The following is a 23,070-nucleotide window of genomic DNA, read 5'->3' on the forward strand; positions in this document are numbered from 1 at the left end:
GGGATGAGTTTGATTCAGCAGCAGTAGGTGCAGACAGAGCTGACCAGCCACAGGAAGAAGAGGCAAGGGGTCCCTTCCCCCAGGTCACACGGGCACTCAAGGTGGCTCCGGGCAGCACCCCACCCCTGCCCTGTGGGTCCGGCCGGCAATCAAGAACACTCAGGATCTATGTCCATGCTGGGCAGTCCCCCACCTGAGCCTCCTTCTGGGAGGATAACTTCATTCTTTTTCCTGGTCTTAAAAATTATTATTAAAAAAAATCATAGACATGACATACACAATTTTTAAAAATCTCCTAACATTACAGAAGAATGTTATGCAATAGAGAGTAAAAAATTCACATCCTTTTGATCCCCTCTCCTTTCCAGATCTACGCCTATTAACGGTTTGGTGCAGATTGCCGTGTCTATTTCCTGCCACTCTGACATGTGACACAGCTCTGTTGGAGTAGAGGATCTGACACTTGACATGGTCTGTTGGAATAGAGGACTCAACACTTGACATGGTTCTGTTGATCGTCCTCCCTCTTGGGGGCCATAGGCATGGCATATCTCCATGTGTAGTCGCTTTTTAATATTAATAATCAATATATCATTAGAAACTTATTGGAAAAACATTGGGAAGGTTTTACTGTATTGGGACACAAAATAGTGCACAATGAAAATTTAGCAGTAATACATAGATAAATATATGAAAATAAACAATTGTAGCTGTGCTTGAGTTTAAAGGAGCCTGTGATTGCTTTAGTGTAATAATAGATGGATAAAGAGGCATTCCTCTGAGCTTGGATGTGGTGTTTAGCCTTTGTTGCTTTCCTAGTTTTAATAGTTGATTCTAGAGATACTTTACATAATAAAAACATTTGGGTTAGTTTAAATATAATTTGTGCTTTTCCTATGTTTATTCTAATTCTTTGAGAATCAGAATAAGATTGTAGTCCATCATTATATGAAATTAGAATAGACTAAATATTAACTATAAGTTTATTTCTTTGCCCTTTAATAACAGTAAAAACTTTTTACTGTTAAACACTGGAGTTCAGAGTGGGGGTGGTTTCTCAGAAAATCTAGTAACATGTTTGTTCTGAAGGTTAAAGGCTGGCAGATCATGGTGCCCTCAGTTTAGCTGGGAGACAAGGTTGTTTTAGTTTAGCTGGGAGACGAGGTTGTTTTAATCTAGCTGGGAAATAAGGTTATTTTGGTCTAGGCTATCATATAGAGGGAATGTGTACTTTGAGAAGTAGCATAGATTGTACTTTTAAAGGTTTTTCTTATTTTAAACTAACCATAAAATGATATAATCATTAGTAAAGAAAAATATCTATAAAAAGGCTGGCAGAAAAAATAAAGACAGATTCAGCCTCAGAACACTTGGTGTCTCTGTCTGCTGTTTCTCCACTGTGCGGACGCCTCCCATCCACCTAGGACCCCCGACCGCTGCTAGGGCTGGACCCCGGCAGCAGATCCATCCATATTTATTTCCTATGCATTTATACACATAAAAAACTTCTGCTGAGAGCCAGGTGAATGTCTAAGTCCTGAGCCAAGTGTTGTAACAACCCTATGAGGTGGATATTGTTATTGCCATACATTTTACAAGAAATTGAGGCCCACGATGGTTAAATCATTTTCCCAATGTCACAATTTTAGAGGATAGTAAAGCAGGAATTTGAACTCTGACAACATTCCTCAAAAGCACACCCTTGCTCCCACAGATGACTGCAAACATGTGCACAGAGTGTGCTTTCTACCTTATGTGGAATCATTCTAGTGTTTGTATGTGTGTGTGCACTTTGCTTTAATCCACTATTTAATTTTTTAAAAAAATTTTTTGTTGTACATGGACACAACATCTTTATTTATTTAATTTTATGTGGTACTGAGGATCAAACCCAGTGCCTCACGTGTGCGAGGCCAGCGCCCTACCACTGAGTTACAGTCCCAGTCCCACAATTTAATTTTGAATTATATTAAACAGTAGGGTAGAGAGGCTAATGCTAGTGGTCTCTCTCCTGTCACTGGTTTTTCCTATATGAAAAGCAATTTGACAGGGGGATCCAAGATGGCGGGCTAGAGGGAGGCTGCCTTCCTTGTCGCTCCGTAACTTGGGTTTCAAGCAGAGGATATCTGTTTCTTGGTGAGGCAGTTTTTGCTGCTTATTGATCTCCTGCTATTTACCCCATTTGTCTACTGTGATCACCTGCAGTCAGTCAGCACATCGATGCATGTTTGAGTGCAGATTGCTCACTGTCAGGTGCCTATCATCTGCCATTTTCCTGCCTCTTGCCTGTCCATCCCCTTACACCTATCCATCACCTACCGCCCGAGGTTCACCTCCCGATCCTCTGACAGCAGTCAGCAAACTGATTGCCGACTGCCTGTTGTTGCCTGGAAGTTCACTATGACACTACCTGCAGGTTCGATTACACATGGCTGTTGCCACTTTGAGACAACAGCCAAGTCCTGTAGGACCCCTGGCCCGACTGACTGAGCCCCAACTCCAGGATCCCTCAGCCTGACCGATCACTCCCTGCCTCCGAGGCCCTCACATTAACTGACTGCTCCCTGCCACCAGGACCCCCAGACCAACTGATGCACCCGGCCTCCAAGATCCTACAACCACACCGAACACACTCCATCTCCAGGACCCCTGCCTGACCAACCGCACTTCGCCTCCAGGTCCTCCAGCCAACCACACCCACACCCTGAGCTGCAGCTCCCCATTTGCCAACACATTTGGAAGCCAGAGCAGCCATCTTGGATAATCCTGGAAGCCATAGTTCCGATCTATAGGTGGGGCAAATCCCATCTGGAGACGCCTGCTGGAGACTGGAAGCTCATTGTCAGGTACCTCTCATGCATCAGGCTACTGAAGACTGGGAGGTTTGAATACTATATGATTATTATAGTATAAATTTTCTTTTTTCTCTTATTGAACAATTTTGTTTTTATTTCTTTACTTTTCTTGCTCTCTTTTCCTTTTGTTTACCTGTTCCCTCAGTCTCTTTCTCCCTTTTTGCATGCTAACAACCAATTTCTTCAGATTATACTCTCACCCTTTCTATTATCTAGAAATTCTGTATATTCTTTTCTTATCCCATTTACAGCTACATCCTACATCCCTCTGTATCCTCTTTGTCCTCCATTAGAAACTGCAGACCTTATTGCAAACCTGTTTGTTAGACTGAAGATAATATTTGAACTCATTCTGTTTATTATGACAATATTGTTAATGTCCTCATAGGAGCTATTTGGTCTAGGATTGCATAGTGTCTGAATTGGGCACTGCTAATATTGATTTCCTCCTTAAAGAAAAGGTTTAGGAAACCTATATGGCCACTATAAGCCTATAGGGGGGAATCTGCAATACCCCAGATCTGCACTGCTAGAGGGGAAGATACATGAACAACATGAAAAAATAAGGAAAGAAAATGATCCAAACAAATCTAGATTCTATATTAATAGGATCCAATGACAGTATGGTAGAAGAAATGTCAGAAAAGAACTTCAGATTATACATGATTAAGATGATTCACGAAGCAAAGTATGAGATAAGAGAGCAAATGCAGGCAATGAATGATAATACCAATAAGCTGAAAGAGCACCTGCAGGAAGCAAAAGATCATTTCAACAAAGAGACAGAGATTCTCCTTGAAATGAAGGAGACAATAAACCAAATAAAAAACTCAATGGAAAGCATCACCAACAGACTAGACCACTTGGAAGACAGAACCTCAGACAATGAAGACAAAATATTTAATCTTGAAAATAAAGTTTCCCAAACAGAGAAGATGGTAAGAAATCATGAACAGTATCTCCAAGAACTATGGGACATCATGAAAAGACCAAAATTAAGAATTACCAGGATTGAGGAAGGCACAGAGACACAAACCAAAGGAATGAATGACTTATTCAACGAAATAATATCAGAAAATGTCCCAAACCTGAAGAATGAAATGGAAAATCAAGTACAAGAGGCATACAGAACACCAAATACACAAAATCACAACAGATCCACACCAAGGCATTTTATAATGAAAATGCCTAACATCCAAAATAAAGATAAAATTTTGAAGGCTGTGAGAGAAAAGCATCAGATTACATATAGGGGAAAACCAATACGGATATCAGTAGACTTCTCAACCCAGACTAAAAGCTAGAAGGGCCTAGAACGACATATTTCAAGTTCTGAAAGAACATGGCTGCCAACCAAGAATCCTATACCCAGCAAAACTAACCTTTAGATTTGAAGATGAAATAAAATCCTTCCATGATAAACAAAAGTTAAAAGAATTTACAAATAGAAAGCCTGCACTACAGAATGTTCTCAACAAAATATTCCATGAGGAGGAAATGAAAAACAACAATGTAGGTCAGCAAAGGGAGGAACTACCTTAGAGAAAAAGCACTCAAAGGAGAAACCAAGCCAACGTAAAAACCAAAAATAAGCCAAATGACTGGGAATATAAATCATATCTCAATAATGAACGTTAATGGCCTAAACTCATCAATAAAAAGACATAGACTGGCAGAATGGATTAAAAAGAAAGACCCGACAAAATATGCTGCCTGCAAGAGACTCATCTCATAGAAAAAGACACCCACAGACTAAAGGTGAAAGGATGGGAAAAAACCTACCACGCACATGGACTCAGTAAAAAAGCAGGGGTTTCCATCCTTATATGAGATAAAGTGGACTTCAAGCCAAAGTTAGTCAGAAGGGATAAAGAAGGACATTTCATACTGCTTAAGGGAACCATAAATCAGGAAGACATAATGATCGTAAATATTTATGCCCCAAACAATGGTGCATCCCTGTACATCAAACAGATCCTTCTCAATTCCAGGAATCAAATAGACCACAACACAATAATTCTAGGTGACTTTAACACACTGCTGTCACCACTGGATAGATCTTCCAAACAAAAACCAAAGAAACCATAGAACTCAATAACATAATCAATAACCTAGACTTAGTAGACATATATAGAATATTCCATCCATCAACGAGCAGATTCACTTTCTTCTCAGCAGCACATGGAACCTTCTCGAAAATAGATCATATGTTATGCCACAATGCAGCCCTTAGGAAATGCAAAAAATAGAGATACTGCCTTGTGTTCTATCAGATCATAATGGACTGAGAGTAGAAATCAATGGCAAAATAAAAAATAGAAATTACCCCAACAACTGGAGACTAAATAATATGTTATTGAATGAAACATGGATAACAGAAAACATCAGGGAAGAGATTAAAAAAAACTCTTAGAGGTCAATGAGATTAACAATACAACATATCAAAATCTCTGGGATGCTATGAAATCAGTGCTAAGAGGGAAAATTCATTGCATGGAGCACTTTGAAGAAAAGAATGAAAAGTCAACAACTAAATGACCTAACATTACAGCTCAAAGCCCCAGAAAAAGAAGAATAGAAGAAGAGCAAAAGTAGTAGAAGACAGGAAATAATTAAAATCAGAGCTGAAATCAATGAAATTGAAACAAAAGAAGAAATTCAAAAAATTGACAAAACAAAAAGTTGGTTCTTTGAAAAAGTAAACAAAATAGACAAACCCTTAGCCACACTAACTAAAAGAAGAAGAAAGAAAACTCAAATTATTAAAATTCATGATGAAAAAGGAAATATCATGACAGACACCACTGAGATACAGAACATAATGAGAAGCTACTTTGAAAATCTGTATTCCAACAAAATAGAAACTACTGAAGACATTGACAAATTTCTGGAGACATATGCTCCTCCCAAACTGAACCAGGAGGACATTCACAATTTAAACAGATCAATATCAGGCAATGAAGTAGAAGAAACCATTAAAAACCTACCATCCAAGAAAAGCCCAGGACCAGACAGATTCTCAACCGAGTTCTACAAGACCTTAAAAGAACTCATTCCAATACTTCTCAAAGTATTCCAGGAAATAGAAAAGGAGGGTACCCTATCAAACTCATTCTATGAAGCTAATATCACCCTCATACCCAAAACAGGCAAAGACACATCAAGGAAAGAACATTTTAGACCAATATCCTTGATGAATATAGATGCAAAGATCCTTAACAAAATATTGGCAAACCGTATCCAAAAACATATTAAGAAAATTGTGCACCACGATCAAGTGGGGTTCATCTCTGGAATGCAAGGATGGTTTAACATCTGTAAATTAATAAACGTAATCCATCATGTCAATAGACTTAAGGATAAGAATCATATGGTTATTTCAATTGACACAGAAAAAGCGTTCAACAAAATACAACACCCCTTCATGCTCAAAACACTAGAAAAAATAGGGATAGTAGGAACATACCTGAACATTGTAAAGGCTATTTATGCTAAGCCCATGGCCAACATCGTTATTAATGGAGAAAAACTGAAACCATTCCCTTTAAAAATGGGAACAAGACAGGGATGTCCTCTTTCACCACTTCTATTCAAAATTGTCCTTGAAATACTAGCCAGAACAATTAGACAGACTAAAGAAATTAAAGGGATATGCATAGGAAAAGAGGAACTTAAGCTGTCACTATTTGCTGATAACATGATTCTATATTTAGAGGATCCAAAAACCTCCTCCAGAAAACTTCTAGACCTCATCAATGAATTCAGCAAAATAGCAGGTTATAAAATCAACATGCATAAATCTAAAGCATTTTTATACACAAGCGATGAAACATCTGAAAGGGAAATGAGGAAAACAACTCCATTTGCAATAGCCTCAAAAAAAATAAAATACTTGGGAATCAATCTAACCAAAGAGGTAAAAGATCTCTACAATGAAAACTACAAAACATTGAAGAAAGAAATTGAGGAAGACCTTAGAAGATGGAAAGGTCTCCCATGCTCTTGGATAGGCAGAATTAATAGGGTCAAAATGGCCATACTTCCAAAGGCACTATACAGATTCAATGCAATTCCAATTAAAACCCCTATGACATTTCTCATGGAAACAGAAAAAGCAATCATGAAATTCATCTGGAAGAACAGAAGACCCAGAATAGCCAAAGCAATCCTGGGCAGGAAGACTGATGCAGGGGGTATCACTATACTAGATCTTAAACTCTACTATAGAGCAATAGTAACAAAAACAGCGTGGTACTCGCATCAAAATAGATGGGTAGACCAATGGTACAGGATAGCAGTCACAGAGACATACCTAATAAGTACAGTTACCTCATACTAGACAAGGGTGCCAAAAACTTACAATGGAGAAAAGATAGCCTCTTCAACAAATGGTGCTGGCAGAGAGATCCAAGATGGCGGACTAGAGGGAGGCTGCCTTCCTTGTCACTCCATAATGCCGGATTTAAGCAGAGGATATCTGTTTCTTGGTGAGGCAGTTTTTGCTGCTTATCGATCCCCTGGTGTTTGCCCATTTATCTGCTGTGATGACCTGCAGTCTGCCAGCATATCGACGCCTTTTTTGAGAGCAGATTGCTCACTGTCAGGTGTCTATCATCCGCCATTTGCCTGCCTCTTGCCTGTCCATCGCCTGCCTTACCCCTATCCATCACCCAACACTCGAGGTTCACCTCCCGATTGTCCGACAACAGTCAGCAAACTGATCGCCAACCACCAGTGGAGCACCAGCTGCCTGCTGCTGCCTGGAAGTTCACTGTTACAGTACCTGCAGGTTTGATTACACGTGGCTGCCGCTATTTTGAGACAACAGCCAGGCCCCGTAGGACCACTGGCCAGACTGACTGAGCCCCATCTCCAGGATCCCTCAGCCCGACCCATCACTCCCTGCCTCTGGGGCCCTCATATCGACTGACTGCTCCCTGCCGCCAGGACCCCCAGACCAACTGACTGCGCCCTATCACCGGGACCCCAGACGGACTGATTGCACCCAGCCTCCAGGATCCCACAACCACACCAAACACACGGGACCTCCAGGACCCCTGCCAGACCAACTGCATCCCGTCTCCAGGACCTCCAGCTGACCACGTCCACCCCTGAGCTGCAGCTTCCCATTTGCCAACACATTTCGAAGCCAGAGCAGCCATCTTGGATAATCCTGGAAACCGTAGCTCCGATCTTTGGGTGGGGCAAATCCCATCCTGAGACGCCTGCTGGAGGCTTGAAGCTCATTGTCAGGTACTTCTCATGCATCAGGCTACTGAACACTGGGAGGTTTCATTAGTATATTACTGCTATACAGTAGATTTTCCTTTTTCTCCTTTTTATAAAATTTTAAGTTTTTATTTCTTTACTTTTCTTACTCTCTTTTCCTTTTGTTGACCAGTTCCCTCAGAGTCTCTTTCTCCCTTTTTTGCATGCTAACATCCAATTTCTTTTGATTACACTCTCACCCTTTCTATTTTCTAGAACTTCTGTATATTCTTTTCTTATCCCATTAACAGCCACATTCTACATTCCTCTGCATCCTCTTTGTCCTCCATTAGAAACTGTAGACCTTATTGCAAACCTGTTTGTTTTACCGAAGATAATATTTGAACTCACTTTGTTTATTATGACAATTTTGTTATTGTCCCCATAGGGGCTATTTGGTCTAGGATTGCATAGTGTCTGATTTGGGCACTGCTAATATTGATCTCCCCTTAAAGAAAGGGTTTTGAAAACCTATAGGGCCACTATAAGCCCATAGGGGGAAATCTGCAATACCCCAGATCTGCACTGCTAGAGGGGAAGATACATGAACAACATGAAAAAATAAGGAAAGAAAATGATCCAAACAAATCTAGATTCTATATTAATAGGATCCAATGACAGTATGGTAGAAGAAATGTCAGAAAAGAACTTCAGATTATACATGATTAAGATGATTCATGAAGCAAAGTATGAGATAAGAGAGCAAAGGCAGGCAATGAATGATAATACCAATAAGCTGAAAGAGCAACTGCAGGAAACAAAAGATCATTTCAACAAAGAGATAGAGATTCTCAAAAAAAAAAACAAAAAACAAAAAACAAAAAACACACAAACAGAAATCCTTGAAATGAAGGAGACAATAAACCAAATAAAAAACTCAATGGAAAGCATCACCAACAGACTAGATCTCTTGGAAGACAGAACCTCAGACAATGAGGACAAAATATTTAATCTTGAAAATAAAGTTGCCCAAACAGAGAAGATAGTAAGAAATCATGAACAGAATCTCCAAGAACTATGGGACATCATGAAAAGACCAAATTTAAGAATTACTGGGATTGAGAATGGCACAGAGATACAAATCAAAGGAATGAACAACCTATTCAATGAAATAATACCAGAAAATGTCCCAAACCTGAAGAATGAAATGGAAAATCAAATACAAGAGGCTTACAGAACACCAAATGCACAGAATCACAATAGATCCACACCAAGACACATTATAATGAAAATGCCTAACATTCAAAATAAAGATAGGATTTTGAAGGCCGCGAGAGAAAAGCATGAGATTACATATAGGGGAGACCGATACGGATAGCAGCCGACTTCTCAACCCAGACTCTAAAAGCTAGAAGGGCCTGGACCAACATATTTCATGCTCTGAAAGAACATGGTTGCCAACCAAGAATCCTATACCCAGCAAAACTAGCCTTCAGATTTGAAGATGAAATAAAATCCTTCCATGATAAACAAAAGTTAAAAGAATTTACAAATAGAAAGCCTGCACTACAGAATGTTCTCAACAAAATATTCCATGAGGAGGAAATGAAAAACAACAATGTAGGTCAGCAAAGGGAGGAACTATCTTAGAAAAAAAGCACTCAAAGGAGAAACCAAGCCAACGTAAAAACCAAAAATAAGCCAAATGACTGGGAATACAAATTATTTCTCAATAATAACCCTGAACATTAATGGCCTAACTCATCAATCAAAAGACATAGACTGGCAGAATAGATTAAAAAGAAAGACCCAACAATATACTGCCTGCAAGAGACTCATCTCATAGAAAAAGACACCCACAGGCTAAAGGTGAAAGGATGGGAAAAATCCTACCACGCACATGGACTCAGTAAAAAAGCAGGGGTTTCCATCCTTATATGAGATAAAGTGGACTTCAAGCCAAAGTTAGTCAGAAGGGATAAAGAAGGACATTTCATACTGCTTAAGGGAACCATAAATCAGGAAGACATAATGATCGTAAATATTTATGCCCCAAACAATGGTGCATCCCTGTACATCAAACAGATCCTTCTCAATTTCAAGAATCACATAGACCACAACACAATAATTCTGGGCGACTTTAACGCACCGCTGTCACCACTAGATAGATCTTCCAAACAAAATCCAACCAAAGAAACCATAAAACTCAATAACCTAGACTTAATAGACATATACAGAATATTCCATCCATCAACAAGCGGATACATGGAACCTTCTCGATAACAGACCATATGTTATGCCACAAAGCAGCCCTTAGGAAATGCAAAAAAATAGAGATATTGCCTTGTGTTCTATCAGATCATAATGGACTGAGAGTAGAAATCAATGACAAAGTAAAGAAAGGAAATTACTCCAACACTTGGAGGCTAAATAATATACTATTGAATGAAACATGGATAACAAAAAACATCAGGGAGGGGATTAAAAAATTCTTAGAGGTCAATGAGAGTAATGATACAACATATCAAAATCTCTGGGGACACTATGAAAGTGGTACTAAGAGGAAAATTCATTGCATGGAGCGCATTCCAGAAAAGAATGAAAAGTCAACAACTAAATGACCTAACATTACAGCTCAAAGCCATAGAAAAAGAAGAACAGAAGTACAGCAAAAGTAGTAGAAGACAGGAAATAATTAAAATCAGAGCTGAAATCAATGAAATTGAAACAAAAGAAACTATTCAAAAAATTGACAAAACAAAAAGTTGGTTCTTTGAGAAAGTAAACAAAATAGACAAACCCTTAGCCATACTAACAAAGAGGAGAGAGAAGACTCAAATTACTAAAATACATAATGCAAAAGGAAATATCACGACAGACACCACTGAGATACAGAACATAATGAGAAGCTACTTTGAAAATCTGTATTCCAACAAAATAGAAAGTACAGAAGACATTGACAAATTTCTAGAGACATATGCTCCTCCCAAACTGAACCAGGAGGACATACACGACTTAAAACAGTTCAATATCAAGCAATGAAATAGAAGAAGCCATTAAAAATCTACCATTCAAGAAAAGCCCAGGACAGATTCTCAGCTGAGTTCTACAAGACCTTCAAAAAAGAACTCATTCCAATACTTCTCAAAGTATTCCAGAAATAGAAAAGGAGGGTACCCTATCAAACTCATTCTATGAAGCTAATATCACCCTCACACCCAAACCAGGAAAAGACACATCAAGGAAAGAAAATTTTAGACCAATATCCTTGATGAATATAGATGCAAAGATCCTTAACAAAATATTGGCAAACCGTATCCAAAAACATATTAAGAAAATTGTGCACCATGATCAAGTGGGGTTCATCCCTGGAATGCAAGGATGGTTCAATATTCATAAATCAATAATGTAATCCATCATGTCAATAGACTTAAGGATAAGAATCATATGGTTATTTCAATTGACACAGAAAAAGCGTTCAACAAAATACAACACCCTTTCATGCTCAAAACACTAGAAAAAATAGGGATAGTAGGAACATACCTGAACATTGTAAAGGCTATTTATGCTAAGCCCATGGCCAACATCGTTATTAATGGAGAAAAACTGAAACCATTCCCTTTAAAAATGGGAACAAGACAGGGATGTCCTCTTTCACCACTTCTATTCAACATTGTCCTCGAAACTCTAGCCAGAGCAATTAGGCAGACTAAAGAAATTAAAGGGACACGAATAGGAAAAGAGGAACTTAAGCTGTCATTATTTGCTAATGACATGATTCTATATTTAGAGGATCCAAAAACCTCCTCCAGAAAACTTCTAGACTTCATCAATGAATTCAGCAAAATAGCTGGCTGTAAAATCAACACTCATAAATCTAAAGCATTTTTATATGCAAGCGATGAAACAGTTGAAAGGGAAATGAGGAAAACAACTCCATTTGCAATAGCCTCAAAAAAAAAATAAAATACTTTGGCATCCATCTAACCAAAGAGGTAAAAGATCTCTATGATGAAAACTACAAAACATTGAAGAAAGAAATTAAGGAAGACCTTAGAAGATGGAAAGATCTCCCGTGTTCTTGAATAGGCAGAATTAATATTGTCAAAATGGCCATACTACCAAAAGTGCTATGCAGATTCAAGCAATTCCAATTAAAATCCCAATGACGTACCTTACAGAAATAGAGCAAGCAGTCATGAAATTCATCTGGAAGAATAAGAAACCCAGAATAGCTAAAGCAATTCTTAGCAGGAAGAATGAAACAGGGGGTATCGCAATACCAGAACTTCAACTATACTACAAAGCAAAAGTAACAAAAACAGCATGGTATTGGCACCAAAATAGACAGGTAGATCAATGGTACAGAATAGAGGACACAGACACAAACCCAAATAAATACAATTTTCTCATACTAGACAAAAGTGCCAAAAATATGCAATGGAGAAAAGATAGCTTCTTCAACAAATGGTGCTGGCAAAACTGGAAATCCATATTCAGTAAAATGAAACTAAAGCCCTATCTCTCACCCTGTACAAAACTCAACTCAAAATGGATCAAGGATCTAGGAATTAGACCTGAGACCCTTCACCAAATAGAAGAAAAAGTAGGCCCAAATCTCCATCATTTTGGCATAGGACCAGACTTCCTTAACAAGACCCCCATAGCACAAGAAATAAAAGCAAGAATCAATAAATGGGATAGATTCAAACTAAATAGCTTTCTCTCAGCAAAGGAAACTATCAGCAATGCGAAGAGAGAGCCTACGGAGTAGGAGAATATCTTTGCCACTCATACTTCAGATAGAGCACTAATTTCCAGAATATATAAAGAACTCAAAAAACTCTACACAAAGAATACAAATAACCCAATCAACAAATGGGCTAAGGAAATGAACAGACACTTCACAGAAGAAGATCTACAAGCAATCAACAAACATATGAAAAAATGTTCACCATCTTTAGTAATAAGAGAAATGCAAATCAAAACTACACTAAGATTCCATCTCACCCCAATTAGAATGGCGATTATCAAGAATACAAGCAACAATAGGTGTTGGAGAGGATGTGGGGAAAAAGGCACCCTCGTACATTGCTGGTGGAGTTGCAAATTGGTACAGCCACTCTGGAAAGCAGTGTGGAGATTCCTCAGAAAGCTGGAATGGACCCACCATTTGACCCACCTATCCCACTCCTTGGTTTATACCCAAAGGACTTCAAATCAGCATACTACAGAGATACAGCCACATCAATGTTCATAGCTGCTCAATTCACAATAGGTAGATTGTGGAACCAACCTAGATGCCCTTCAATTGATGAATGGATAAAGAAACTGTGGTATATATATACAATGGAATATTACTCAGACATAAAGAATAATAGAATTATGGCATTTGCTGGTAAATGAATGAAGTTGGAAAATATCATGCTTAGTGAAATAAGTTAAGCCCCAAAAACGAAAGGCCGAATGTTTTCTCTGATAAGTGCATGACAATATATATTGATGGGGGGTAGTGGGAGTAAGAGAAGAATGAAGGAACTTTGGAGGGTGTAGAGGAAAAGGGGGGGTGGGAGGGGGTGGGAATGGAAAAACAGTAGAATGAAACAGTATCACCCTATGTATATGTATGATTACATGAATGGTGTGAATATACGTTGTGTACAACCATAGAATGAAAAGCTGTATCCCATTTGTGTATAGTGAATCAAAATGTGTCTGTAAAAATAAAAAAAAATTTTTAAAAAATAAAAAAATAAAGTGCTGTGAAATTTTTAAAAAGTATGAAAAATCAACAAGTATAAGGAAATTTAAAACTGTTCCTCAGCCACTCAGTAACTGTTATGTAAAAAAAAAAGAAAAAAGAAAAGAAAAAAAGAAAAGCAATTTGATTCCATTTATTGAAGTTAAAAAATGTATTTCTAAGGCTCTATTCTGTAGAAATACTTGCTAATGATCACTAAGGTAGAAGCACAAAAATATTCAAGTGTGTATTATCATCAAAGTGCCACTAAAACATTTAGCATTAAGGAAAAATTAAATAAATTATGCCATATTTAACCTACAGAATATTAAACAGTCACTAAAAGAATAGGGCAGGTCAGTAGTACTGATCTGGAAAAATCTCTAGGAGGTATTTATGCTAAAATAAATAAATTAGAAAATGAATAAGAGAAAACAAAAACAGGTTACTAAATAATATTTATGGCTACGTTATAAAAGAGAGAAAACAGTAACCCCCAATTATGTAATAGCTATGAAAATAATAACCTAAAAAAGATCCAAAAGGACCAGGTGTGGTGGTGCACACCTGTAATTCCAGCACCAACGGAGGCCAAGGTGGGAGGATTACAAGTTCAAGGCCAGCCTGGGCAACTTACTGAGACATCGTCTCAAAATAAAAAGGATTGGAGGTGTAGTGCAGTGGAAAGGTGCTCCTGGGTTCAATCTGCAGTACCCAGACTAAAAGTTCTGATAGCATGCCTGCCACTGGGTTAGCAGCAGTCGGTGGAGTGGGGGAAATGGGGAGAGGGCTTCACTTTTGACTCACACACTTGGAGATAGTTTGAAAATTTCAGAATAAGTAGGCATTGCATCGCTATTTAAGTTGTTGAAAGTATGACAAAATGATTAACTGGAGTTAAACTGACCCCCAAAATCAGGGCTGGACAAGTTGGGGTGAGGAGGAAACTGAAAATGGCGGAGGCAAATTGTGAGGTCAGGATATGGAGGCAGAGAACTTGGAAAGCAAGATGCCCAGTGGGAGGGTTGACAGAGTTAGGGTGGAGAATTGGCAAAAGGTCAAGGAGTAGGGTTAGAACAGACCAAAGCAACAGAGGGAAGTGATGGGGAACAGGAGAAGGAAGGAGGTCAGGGTGGGGGAGGACAAAGAGGGAGAGGAGGAGGGGGAGGAGGAGGGGAAGGAGGAGAAGGGCCACCAGGAAAAGCGCTATGGACAGAGTGAGGACCAGGCCAAGCAGAACTCACAGGGGTCCTCCTGAACTACAGAATGGCACTACCAAAAACGACTTGGGTTGTCACGTAGAGCCCCTCTCACCTGCCTGGAGACACTGTCTGCAAAGCAGGCCAATAGACCTGTGGGAAGAACCGCAGTGGGACAGTGGCAGACTGGAGAGCTGGTGCCCTCCTAAGGCCAGCCAGGGCTCTTCGCTCCAGCTCAGGACCGCCATTTAGAAAGCAGACCCAGCTGACGCCTGCTTGGGCCCACTGGTGCAGAACAGTGAAAACATGGAAGCCCAGGGTGGGGCCCAGACTGCTGGCGAGTAACCTCCAGTGCAGATGAGAATCCTGCAGGTCAGCGGGAGGACGTGCCCACAGCACACAGGACCCCCCCACCGAGTGAGTCTTCATCCTTCCCATCCTCCTCCTCACAGCCACCAGGTGTGGAGGGAGGCAGATGAACAGTCTGGGCAGCCCTGAGCTGACTCTCTGAAGGACGCACCTGACTCCACTGAGGAGCAGATCCTTGGTAGCAACTCAGACAGGTGACATTGCTTTGTGGCTCTCATTTTCAAATATTCCTCATATGCCCCAGAGTTCTTAAGTTAAATGGAAAATAAAAATCAAATGCACACTGGTACCAAATCTAAAGACAGCTGAAAGGCACAGGCAGAGGACTTGAGCCTGTGTTCTTCCTCTTACAGGAGCCGAGCCACAGACCACTACTTGGTGACCTTCAGGATGCCTGCCTCCCACAAGCTGTGTGTGTGTGAGTATGAGAGAGAGTGAGTGAGAGAGAGAGAGGGAGAGAAAGAGATGGACAGAGACAAAGACAGGGAATTATTGGAGGGCTTATTTTTATTTTCTTTTTAATAAAAATGAATCAAAATTAACCCTTAGACTTTCAGTTTCTGATCCAACATTTAAGAAGCTCAGAAATCACCACTATGTCCTCAAAAGTAAAAAGCAGAAAAGTCAACTCTTCTTAGGCCTGTCAGAGAATTAAAGCCACAGGGCAAGTTGCTGCCCCTAAATCGGGGAGAGAAACTGGCAGATACAGGTAATCACAACCCAGGATCAGAAACTTCCACAAGAACCAGTTGAAAAATCTAAACTACCATTGATGAATTGCTGGAGGTTCAGTGTAGACAACTCTTGAGAGTTAAAAACTCCAGATGACAGGCTGGGGTTGTGGCTCAGTGGTAGAGCACTTGCCTAGCATGTGTGAGGCACTGTGTTCGATCCGCAGCACCACATATAAATAAATTAATAGGTAAAATAAAGGTATCATGTCTATCTACAACTGAAAAAGAAAACCCTCCAGAAGTCACAAAAATTAACTCAAAGTGGATCACAATCCTAATTGTAAAATGCAAACCCCAAAATAACACAGAGGAAAATTAGGTGGCTTTGGTACTGGTGATGACTTCTTAGATATGACACCAAAGGCACAATCTATACAAGAAGGAATGCTGGATTTCATTAAAATGAAAAACTTCAGCTCTGCCAAAGACACTGTCAAGACAATGAAGCGAGAGTCAGACTGAGAGAAAATATTTGAAAAGACATAGATGTCTAAAGGACTGTTAACCAAAATACACAAAAAACTCTGAAAACTCAATGGTAAGAAAACAACCCCATTAAAAACTGGGCCCAAGACCTTAACAGATACCTCAATGAAGAAGACAAACAGATGGCTGACAAGCACATGAAAAGATGAGCCACCTCACATGTCATCAAAAATGCAAATTAAAACACACCTATTAGAATGGCCAAAATCCATGTCACTGACACCATCAGAAGCTGGTAAGGAGGTGAAGCAACAGGAACTCTCACCCATTGGTGGTGGGAATAACAAAATAGGGCAGTCATTTTAGAAGAGAGTTTGGTAGTTTCTAATAAAACTAAACATACTCTTACCATAAGATGGAGCAATTCTGGTCCTTGGCACTTACCCAAAGAAGCTGAAAACATATCCTTCCACACAAAACCCTATACAGGGCTATTTTTTAATAGCTTTATTCATAGTTGCCAAAACTTTGAAGCAACTAAGATGCCCCAAGAAGGTGAGTGGATAAATAAACTATGGTACATCCAACCAAAGGAATGTTATTAAACACGTAAAAGAAATGAGCTACCAAACCATGAAAAGATATGGAGGGAAATTCAAATACGTATTACTAAGTGAGAAAAGCCAATTGAAAAAGCTATTTCTTGTATGATTCCAATTCTATGACATTCTAGAAAAAGTAAAACTACAGAGACAGTAAAAAGATCAGTGGTGGCCAGAAGTTAGGGGAAGGGAGAGATGAACAGGTGAGCACAGAGGAGTTTTAGGACAGTGTAACTATTCTGCAGGTACACATTGGGAGGCACTGGTCATGATGTGTCCAAATCCACAGAATGTGCAACCCCAGAACCAACCCCAGTGTCAACCACCCACGCTGAGTGGAAACTGTGTCAGCACAGGTTCATGGATTGTAACAACAGAGGTGTGGAACTAGTGCTTATGTGGGGGACGGGGGTATACCGAACAACTACTTTTCATTCAAATTGATTGGGAATGTCAAACTTTGTTTAGAAAGTCTATTTATTATTATTGTTGTTGTTGTTGTTATTATTCCAGGGATTGAACCCAGGTGCACTTAACCACTGAACCACATCCCCAGCCCTTTTTATTTTGAGACACGGTCTCACTAGGTTTTGTACAGCCTCTCTGAGTTGCTGAGGCTGGCTTTGAACTCACAATTCTCCTGCCTCAGCCTCCTAAGCAGCTGGGATTACAGGAGCCCACCACCATGCCCAGCTCAATTAATTTTAAAAATTGAACTTGGAGACCTCATTTGTGCAAACATACTTTCAAATACGTGGAGGAGCTTGCAGGGCACTGCTACATCTTGATGACCCCCAGGTCCCCTCCCAGAATCCTTGCTTCAGCTCTAGCACTTAAAACTCACCAGGCTTTCCGTCCATGGGCCGTGCTCCAGAACTATATCCCCAATCTTCTGATGCACCTGGAGCATGGAGCCAATTAGGCAGGCTGGAAGGTGAGTCAGATAAGGAAAGTTTCCAGGATGGGGCTTGCCTGGTGAGAAGGGGCCCATCTGTAGGGTCTCTCCATTTATTTCCTCTGCAAATATGCACTTTTCCTGGGGATGGAACCTAAGACCTTGCACATGCTAGGTAAGTATGAGCTACACCCCAAGCCCCACCACACCTCTTCATCTTAAGAGAGTTGCTTTCTATGTATAAATGAAAGCTGACCATACTGCAGACACCTTGGAAAATACAAAAAGGAGAAAAGAACCATTTTGTAATGCCACCAAGTGAACAATTCTGTTAGACTCAGGGGAGATTCTTTCCAGTATTTTTAATATTTTTTTTAGTTGTCAATGGACCTTCATTTTATTTATTTATATGTGGTGCTGAGAATTGAACTCATTGCCTCCTACATGCCAGGCAAGTGCTCTGCCACAACCCCAGCCCATCCTTGCAGTACTTTTTACACACATTTTTTTTTTTTTTACATAATTACAATCTCAGTGGATTCCTGTTTTACTGCTCTGACTTCTCCCCTATTATTATGAGCATTTTCTGTATGGTTAATCTTCTTAACAATCATGTTCAATAACATTATACTAATCCACTTAAAGGATGCACCTTAATACATTTAAATGTTCTTGGCTATTGAATGTTCAAGCTGTTTACAACTTTTTGCAGTTATAATGAAGCCAGCCAGAGACCCCACCCAGAGAACCCTTGCTACAATTTAGCAGAAACTCCCACCATATCTGTATCATATAAGTTGTTCTTATCTGAAAGCTTTATAACAGAACATCAGCAAAAATTTCTACAAAAAATGTAGGTGTGGGATAGGACTTCTTATTTCTAGTGAGGACTAAGTTATTCTGACTTACAAAAACTAAGTTTGGCCACAGACTTGAGATCATTTCTGCTTTTGTTGTAAAATGTCTGACTAATCTAAAAAATGGGACAAAAAGCACTTTCTGTGAACTCAGGAAAAAACATATATAATACTGTTTGTAGACTTTGACGAAAATATAAGTCCTTAAGTCCCTCCTCCCACTGAATATAAAGTTCAAAGAATTTCCAGATTCCTGGTCCATAAAATATTTTAGTTGATAGCCTCTTGGGTCTCTGCAGTACACAAACCTGCTTCCTGAAAATTCGTGTGTCCAGCCTCGTCTGTCCTATATCAGTAACTAATACTGTGGTGCCACCTGGCCATGCAGAGAGTGGTTTCCGTATTTTGGAATATTTAAGAGAGATTTTCAGGTGAGGGATGCCTGGGTCAGAGTGTCCTGACCTTGTTTATCACTGTTGAAATATGCCCAGTCCTGAGGCTCCTCCCCTCGCCCCTCCACTCCTGCATTTCCTCCGGTCTCAGTCTCGGTGGAGGCACAACCTTGGTGAAGGCCCCACACTCCTCTCACATAAGGCAGGGTTCATGCTACTTCCTTCACCCTCAAGTGCTGTGACCAGCTGGAGAATACTTGATACCTCGAAGGGATGGGACGAGTCACAGAAAGTGAAATGTATCTGCTGGGTTGAGATGCGTGTGGGATTAAGAAGAAAGAATCAGAGAGCAAAGCGAGACCCCGAGGCACATTCAGGGTTCCTACTCTGCCACATCTTGAGGAGGCTTTGGAGAGACCCGAAGGTGAGGGTGAGAGTGACACAGGCATGACGTGGAGTATGGCTGGGCGAGTCCTGGGTCACTTATCGCCTGAGGGCACTAGTTGCTGTGTCCTCCAGAAGATGGGTGCTGTGGCCCTGGGGCACATTCAGAATGAGAGGAGGATCAAGGAAGGCAGGACCAGGGAAGAGAGGTGCTGGTGCTCTGGATGATGCCGGAGGGGCAAATGTGGAGCCCAGGCAGAGCACTGGCAGGTGAGGCGAGGCGAGGGCAACGGGAGGTAGAAAGCTGGGCCGTGAGCTCACTTGTTGGGGATGGAGGGTTGGCCTACAACCTCTGAGAAGGTAGAGGGAAAGGAGACGATGGGGAAAAAACGAGCCTTTTCCCTCTTCTTCCTTATTCTTTCAACAAATACATCCAGGACTTCTTTGTTCTGGGCTCTTTCTGATTATCTTAGGTTAAAAAAAAAAAAAAATCAAGTAAAGACAGGTGCAGTGGTACACACCTATAATCCCAGCTACTCAGGAGTCTGAGGTAGGAGTATCGCAAGATGATTGAGGCCAGCCTCAGCGATTTAGCAAAACCCCATCTCAAAAATAAAAATGAAAAGGGCTGGAGATATATCTCAGTGGTAGAGCACCCTGGGTTCAATCTCCACAAAAGAACAAAAACAAAACTCTCAGGTCAAACAATCCTTCATGGTCTCACCTTCTTTTAGAGGGCAGATAAGGGCTTAAGAATTAATGAATTGCTGGGTGTGATGCCGCATGCTTATAATCCCAGCAGTTTGTGAGGCTGAGGCAGGAAGATTGCAAATTCAAAGCCAGCTTCAGCATCTTAGTGAGGTCCTAAGCAACTTAGTGAGACCCTGTCTCTAAATAAAAAATAAAAGGTGTTGGGGATGTGGCTCAGTGGTAAAGCATCCCTGGGTTCAATCCCCATTACCAAAAAAAAAAAAAAAAAAGAATTAACGAATTAATAGATGTGACCAGAGTGAACAAGTTAAGTGATGAGTGTCTTAGACAGAAGCACTAACTGCTCCTCAGTGGTGGGACTCAGGTGCATCTGGTCTGAGTGCTGTTGATACCACCAGAAGGATACAGGGGGGATGCTCCTGAAAATCCTTCCTCATAGCCCTCTCCATTGCCTTCCGTGCACTGAGCGAAACCATCAGCTTCTCATTCATTGGTTTCATTGGTAAGGCGATGACATTGATGACCTCCATCTTCTTGGAACAATCCATTGTCCAATTTCTTGTAAATTGGCTAACAAAGAGTTTCCACGTTTAAAAGCCTCTCATTTCCCACTCCAGTCTTGCTCTTTGTTCAGACATCCTCCTGGAAATCACAAATAGCAAATAGCATAGAACCATCTTAGAAAACAGGAGAAAGAGATGATCACGCTCTTCTGGTAAGGGGCAGCTGGCCAGGCACATGACGCCCGTGCTCCAGGGGAGGAAAGGCCTCACCTGTGAAGGTCACCTTAACTGAGAACTTTGAGGCATACACACTTATTCTTTCAGCCTGCTGAGGCCCACCCTTCTCTCCACTCAAAATAAAAACTGTTCTAGTTTTTAAAATAATAAGAGCACTAAAAACTTAGCACTCCAGATCACCAGGCAAGTCAGTTTCCAAACCAGAAATGAAATCAAATCTCTTTGCCCCTCTGAGCCTCAACTGTAAAAGCAGGGGATTTGGATTAAAGTGGCTCTAAGACCCTTCCCAGATCTCAGATGTTGTGATTCTAGAATACTGGGTCCATTTGCTCAGCGCTGGACTCCCCATCTACCCAGGGCTTTCTGCTCCTCCTCAGAAACCTAGCCTCCTCACTACTCGCCTGCCTGCTCTCTTGGGTCCTTGATTCTTGGCCAGGAGTCCATTACTACCATTTGTGGGCCCTCCATATCCACAGCCTAGTATTACAGGCCTGTTTATAATGAGGTCCAAGACTCAGACCTTGTCCTCAAACAGTTCAGAGAGAAGGGAACAAGAGAGAAAAGGTCAAGTATGGTGGGAAGATAAACCCGGATGCCCTGGCACCACTCTCCTTCCTCCCTCCTGATTCAGGCCTTCTGCTCCACCCTCTTCTCCCCAGCCATGCATCCCATCTGCCTGGCCCACTGACCGCCTTTCTGGTCCCTGGCCATGCTGTGCCCTCTGTGCCTCTCTGGCTTTGCACATGCTGTTCCATCTACTGGACTCAGCCCAGGTGACACATCTTTTGGGAAACCTCAGATTATTCCAGGCCACTAGTACCATACCTCCTCTGAGACCCCCACAGTTCTACTTTCATCTCTTTATGACAGCAGTTAAAATACTGAACTGGAATGACTTGCTTCTACATCTTTCTCCATTAGGACAATAACTCCTTAGGGATTCTGTTCACTCAGTGTTTGATTTCTTTTACACTAACGGCCCACACTTCTTTCTGGTGCAAAAAGACTATACATTTTGGCTGCCCCAGGTCACTAAGACTGCTGGAAAGGCCAGCTCAGGCCCTGGACAATATGATTCCTTCCTCCTGCTCCTAGCCTTTAGCCACACAGGCCAAGAGGAGGGGGCGAAAGGAGACAGGTACATTTTAGGGTTTCTCAGCTGCCTCCCACCCATTCCCCACCACGACTGGAAAACTACAACACTTTCTCAGAGAAGCCAGACTTAGGCGACTCTGTCAAGAAGCCTTCTTTGGGGTTGGGGATGTGGCCCAGTGGTAAAGTGCTTGCCGATCATTTGCAAGGCCCTGGGTCCTATCTCCAGAATCTCACATACACACAAAGCCTTATCACTCATGCCTAATGGGAGGACCAAAAAGCATGTTTCTTAGAGAAATGTTTAAAATACACACTCTCTTCCCAGCGGGTTTTTTCATCCTGCCACTTGGGAAGGAGGAGGAGGAAAACTAGCTTTACTGAACAGCTACCCTAGGGCCAGCATTGCCAGGGGCTCTACCCTCAGACAGCATGCATCTTGGCCACTGAGATGGCAATGTCCCATTTAAAGTTAAGGAGTTCTAGCATGTAAAAACAATGCTGGTCTTGGAGCCAGATAGACTTCTATTCACTTTAACTTTCAGTCATTCAACTACTGAATATTGCCCACAAGCCAGCAGAGTGCTCCTACTGGCAATAGGATGGTGAACTAAAGCAGACTTGAACCCTGCCCTAATGGGGGTTACATCTACTGCGGAAGACTTGTAAAAATCAAATGATTACATAAATAATTATAATTCATGAAAAATATTAATTAAAATGAATTACTACTGTCACTATTGCTCAGAAGGGTGGTGCACAGTGCTGAGGACTTAAATAGTGTTTTGACCTAATGAAGGAAGTCAAGGAGTTAATTCAATAACAGGGAGAGGTAATCATCATCCAGGCAAGCACAGGGCAGCACG

At 40.9% G+C, this 23,070-nt stretch overlaps 1 protein-coding gene across 1 annotated transcript in view; it reads right to left on the reverse strand.

The window, feature by feature from the left end:
• Positions 1 to 23,070, reverse strand: part of FAM227A (family with sequence similarity 227 member A) — a 63,293-nt gene that overhangs the window by 38,997 nt on the left and 1,226 nt on the right. Inside the window, exons 2-3 of the mRNA XM_079140780.1 lie at positions 20,779 to 21,014; positions 17,978 to 18,060 (exon numbers count right to left, since the gene is read on the reverse strand). Of these exons, the coding sequence (XP_078996906.1) occupies positions 17,978 to 18,060; positions 20,779 to 20,920 (225 nt within the window). The 5' untranslated portion in view covers positions 20,921 to 21,014. The remainder of the gene's footprint in view (positions 1 to 17,977; positions 18,061 to 20,778; positions 21,015 to 23,070) is intronic.

Source organism: Sciurus vulgaris (assembly GCF_902686455.1).
Source record: "Sciurus vulgaris genome assembly, chromosome: 5".
NCBI classification, from domain to species: Eukaryota; Metazoa; Chordata; class Mammalia; order Rodentia; family Sciuridae; genus Sciurus; species Sciurus vulgaris.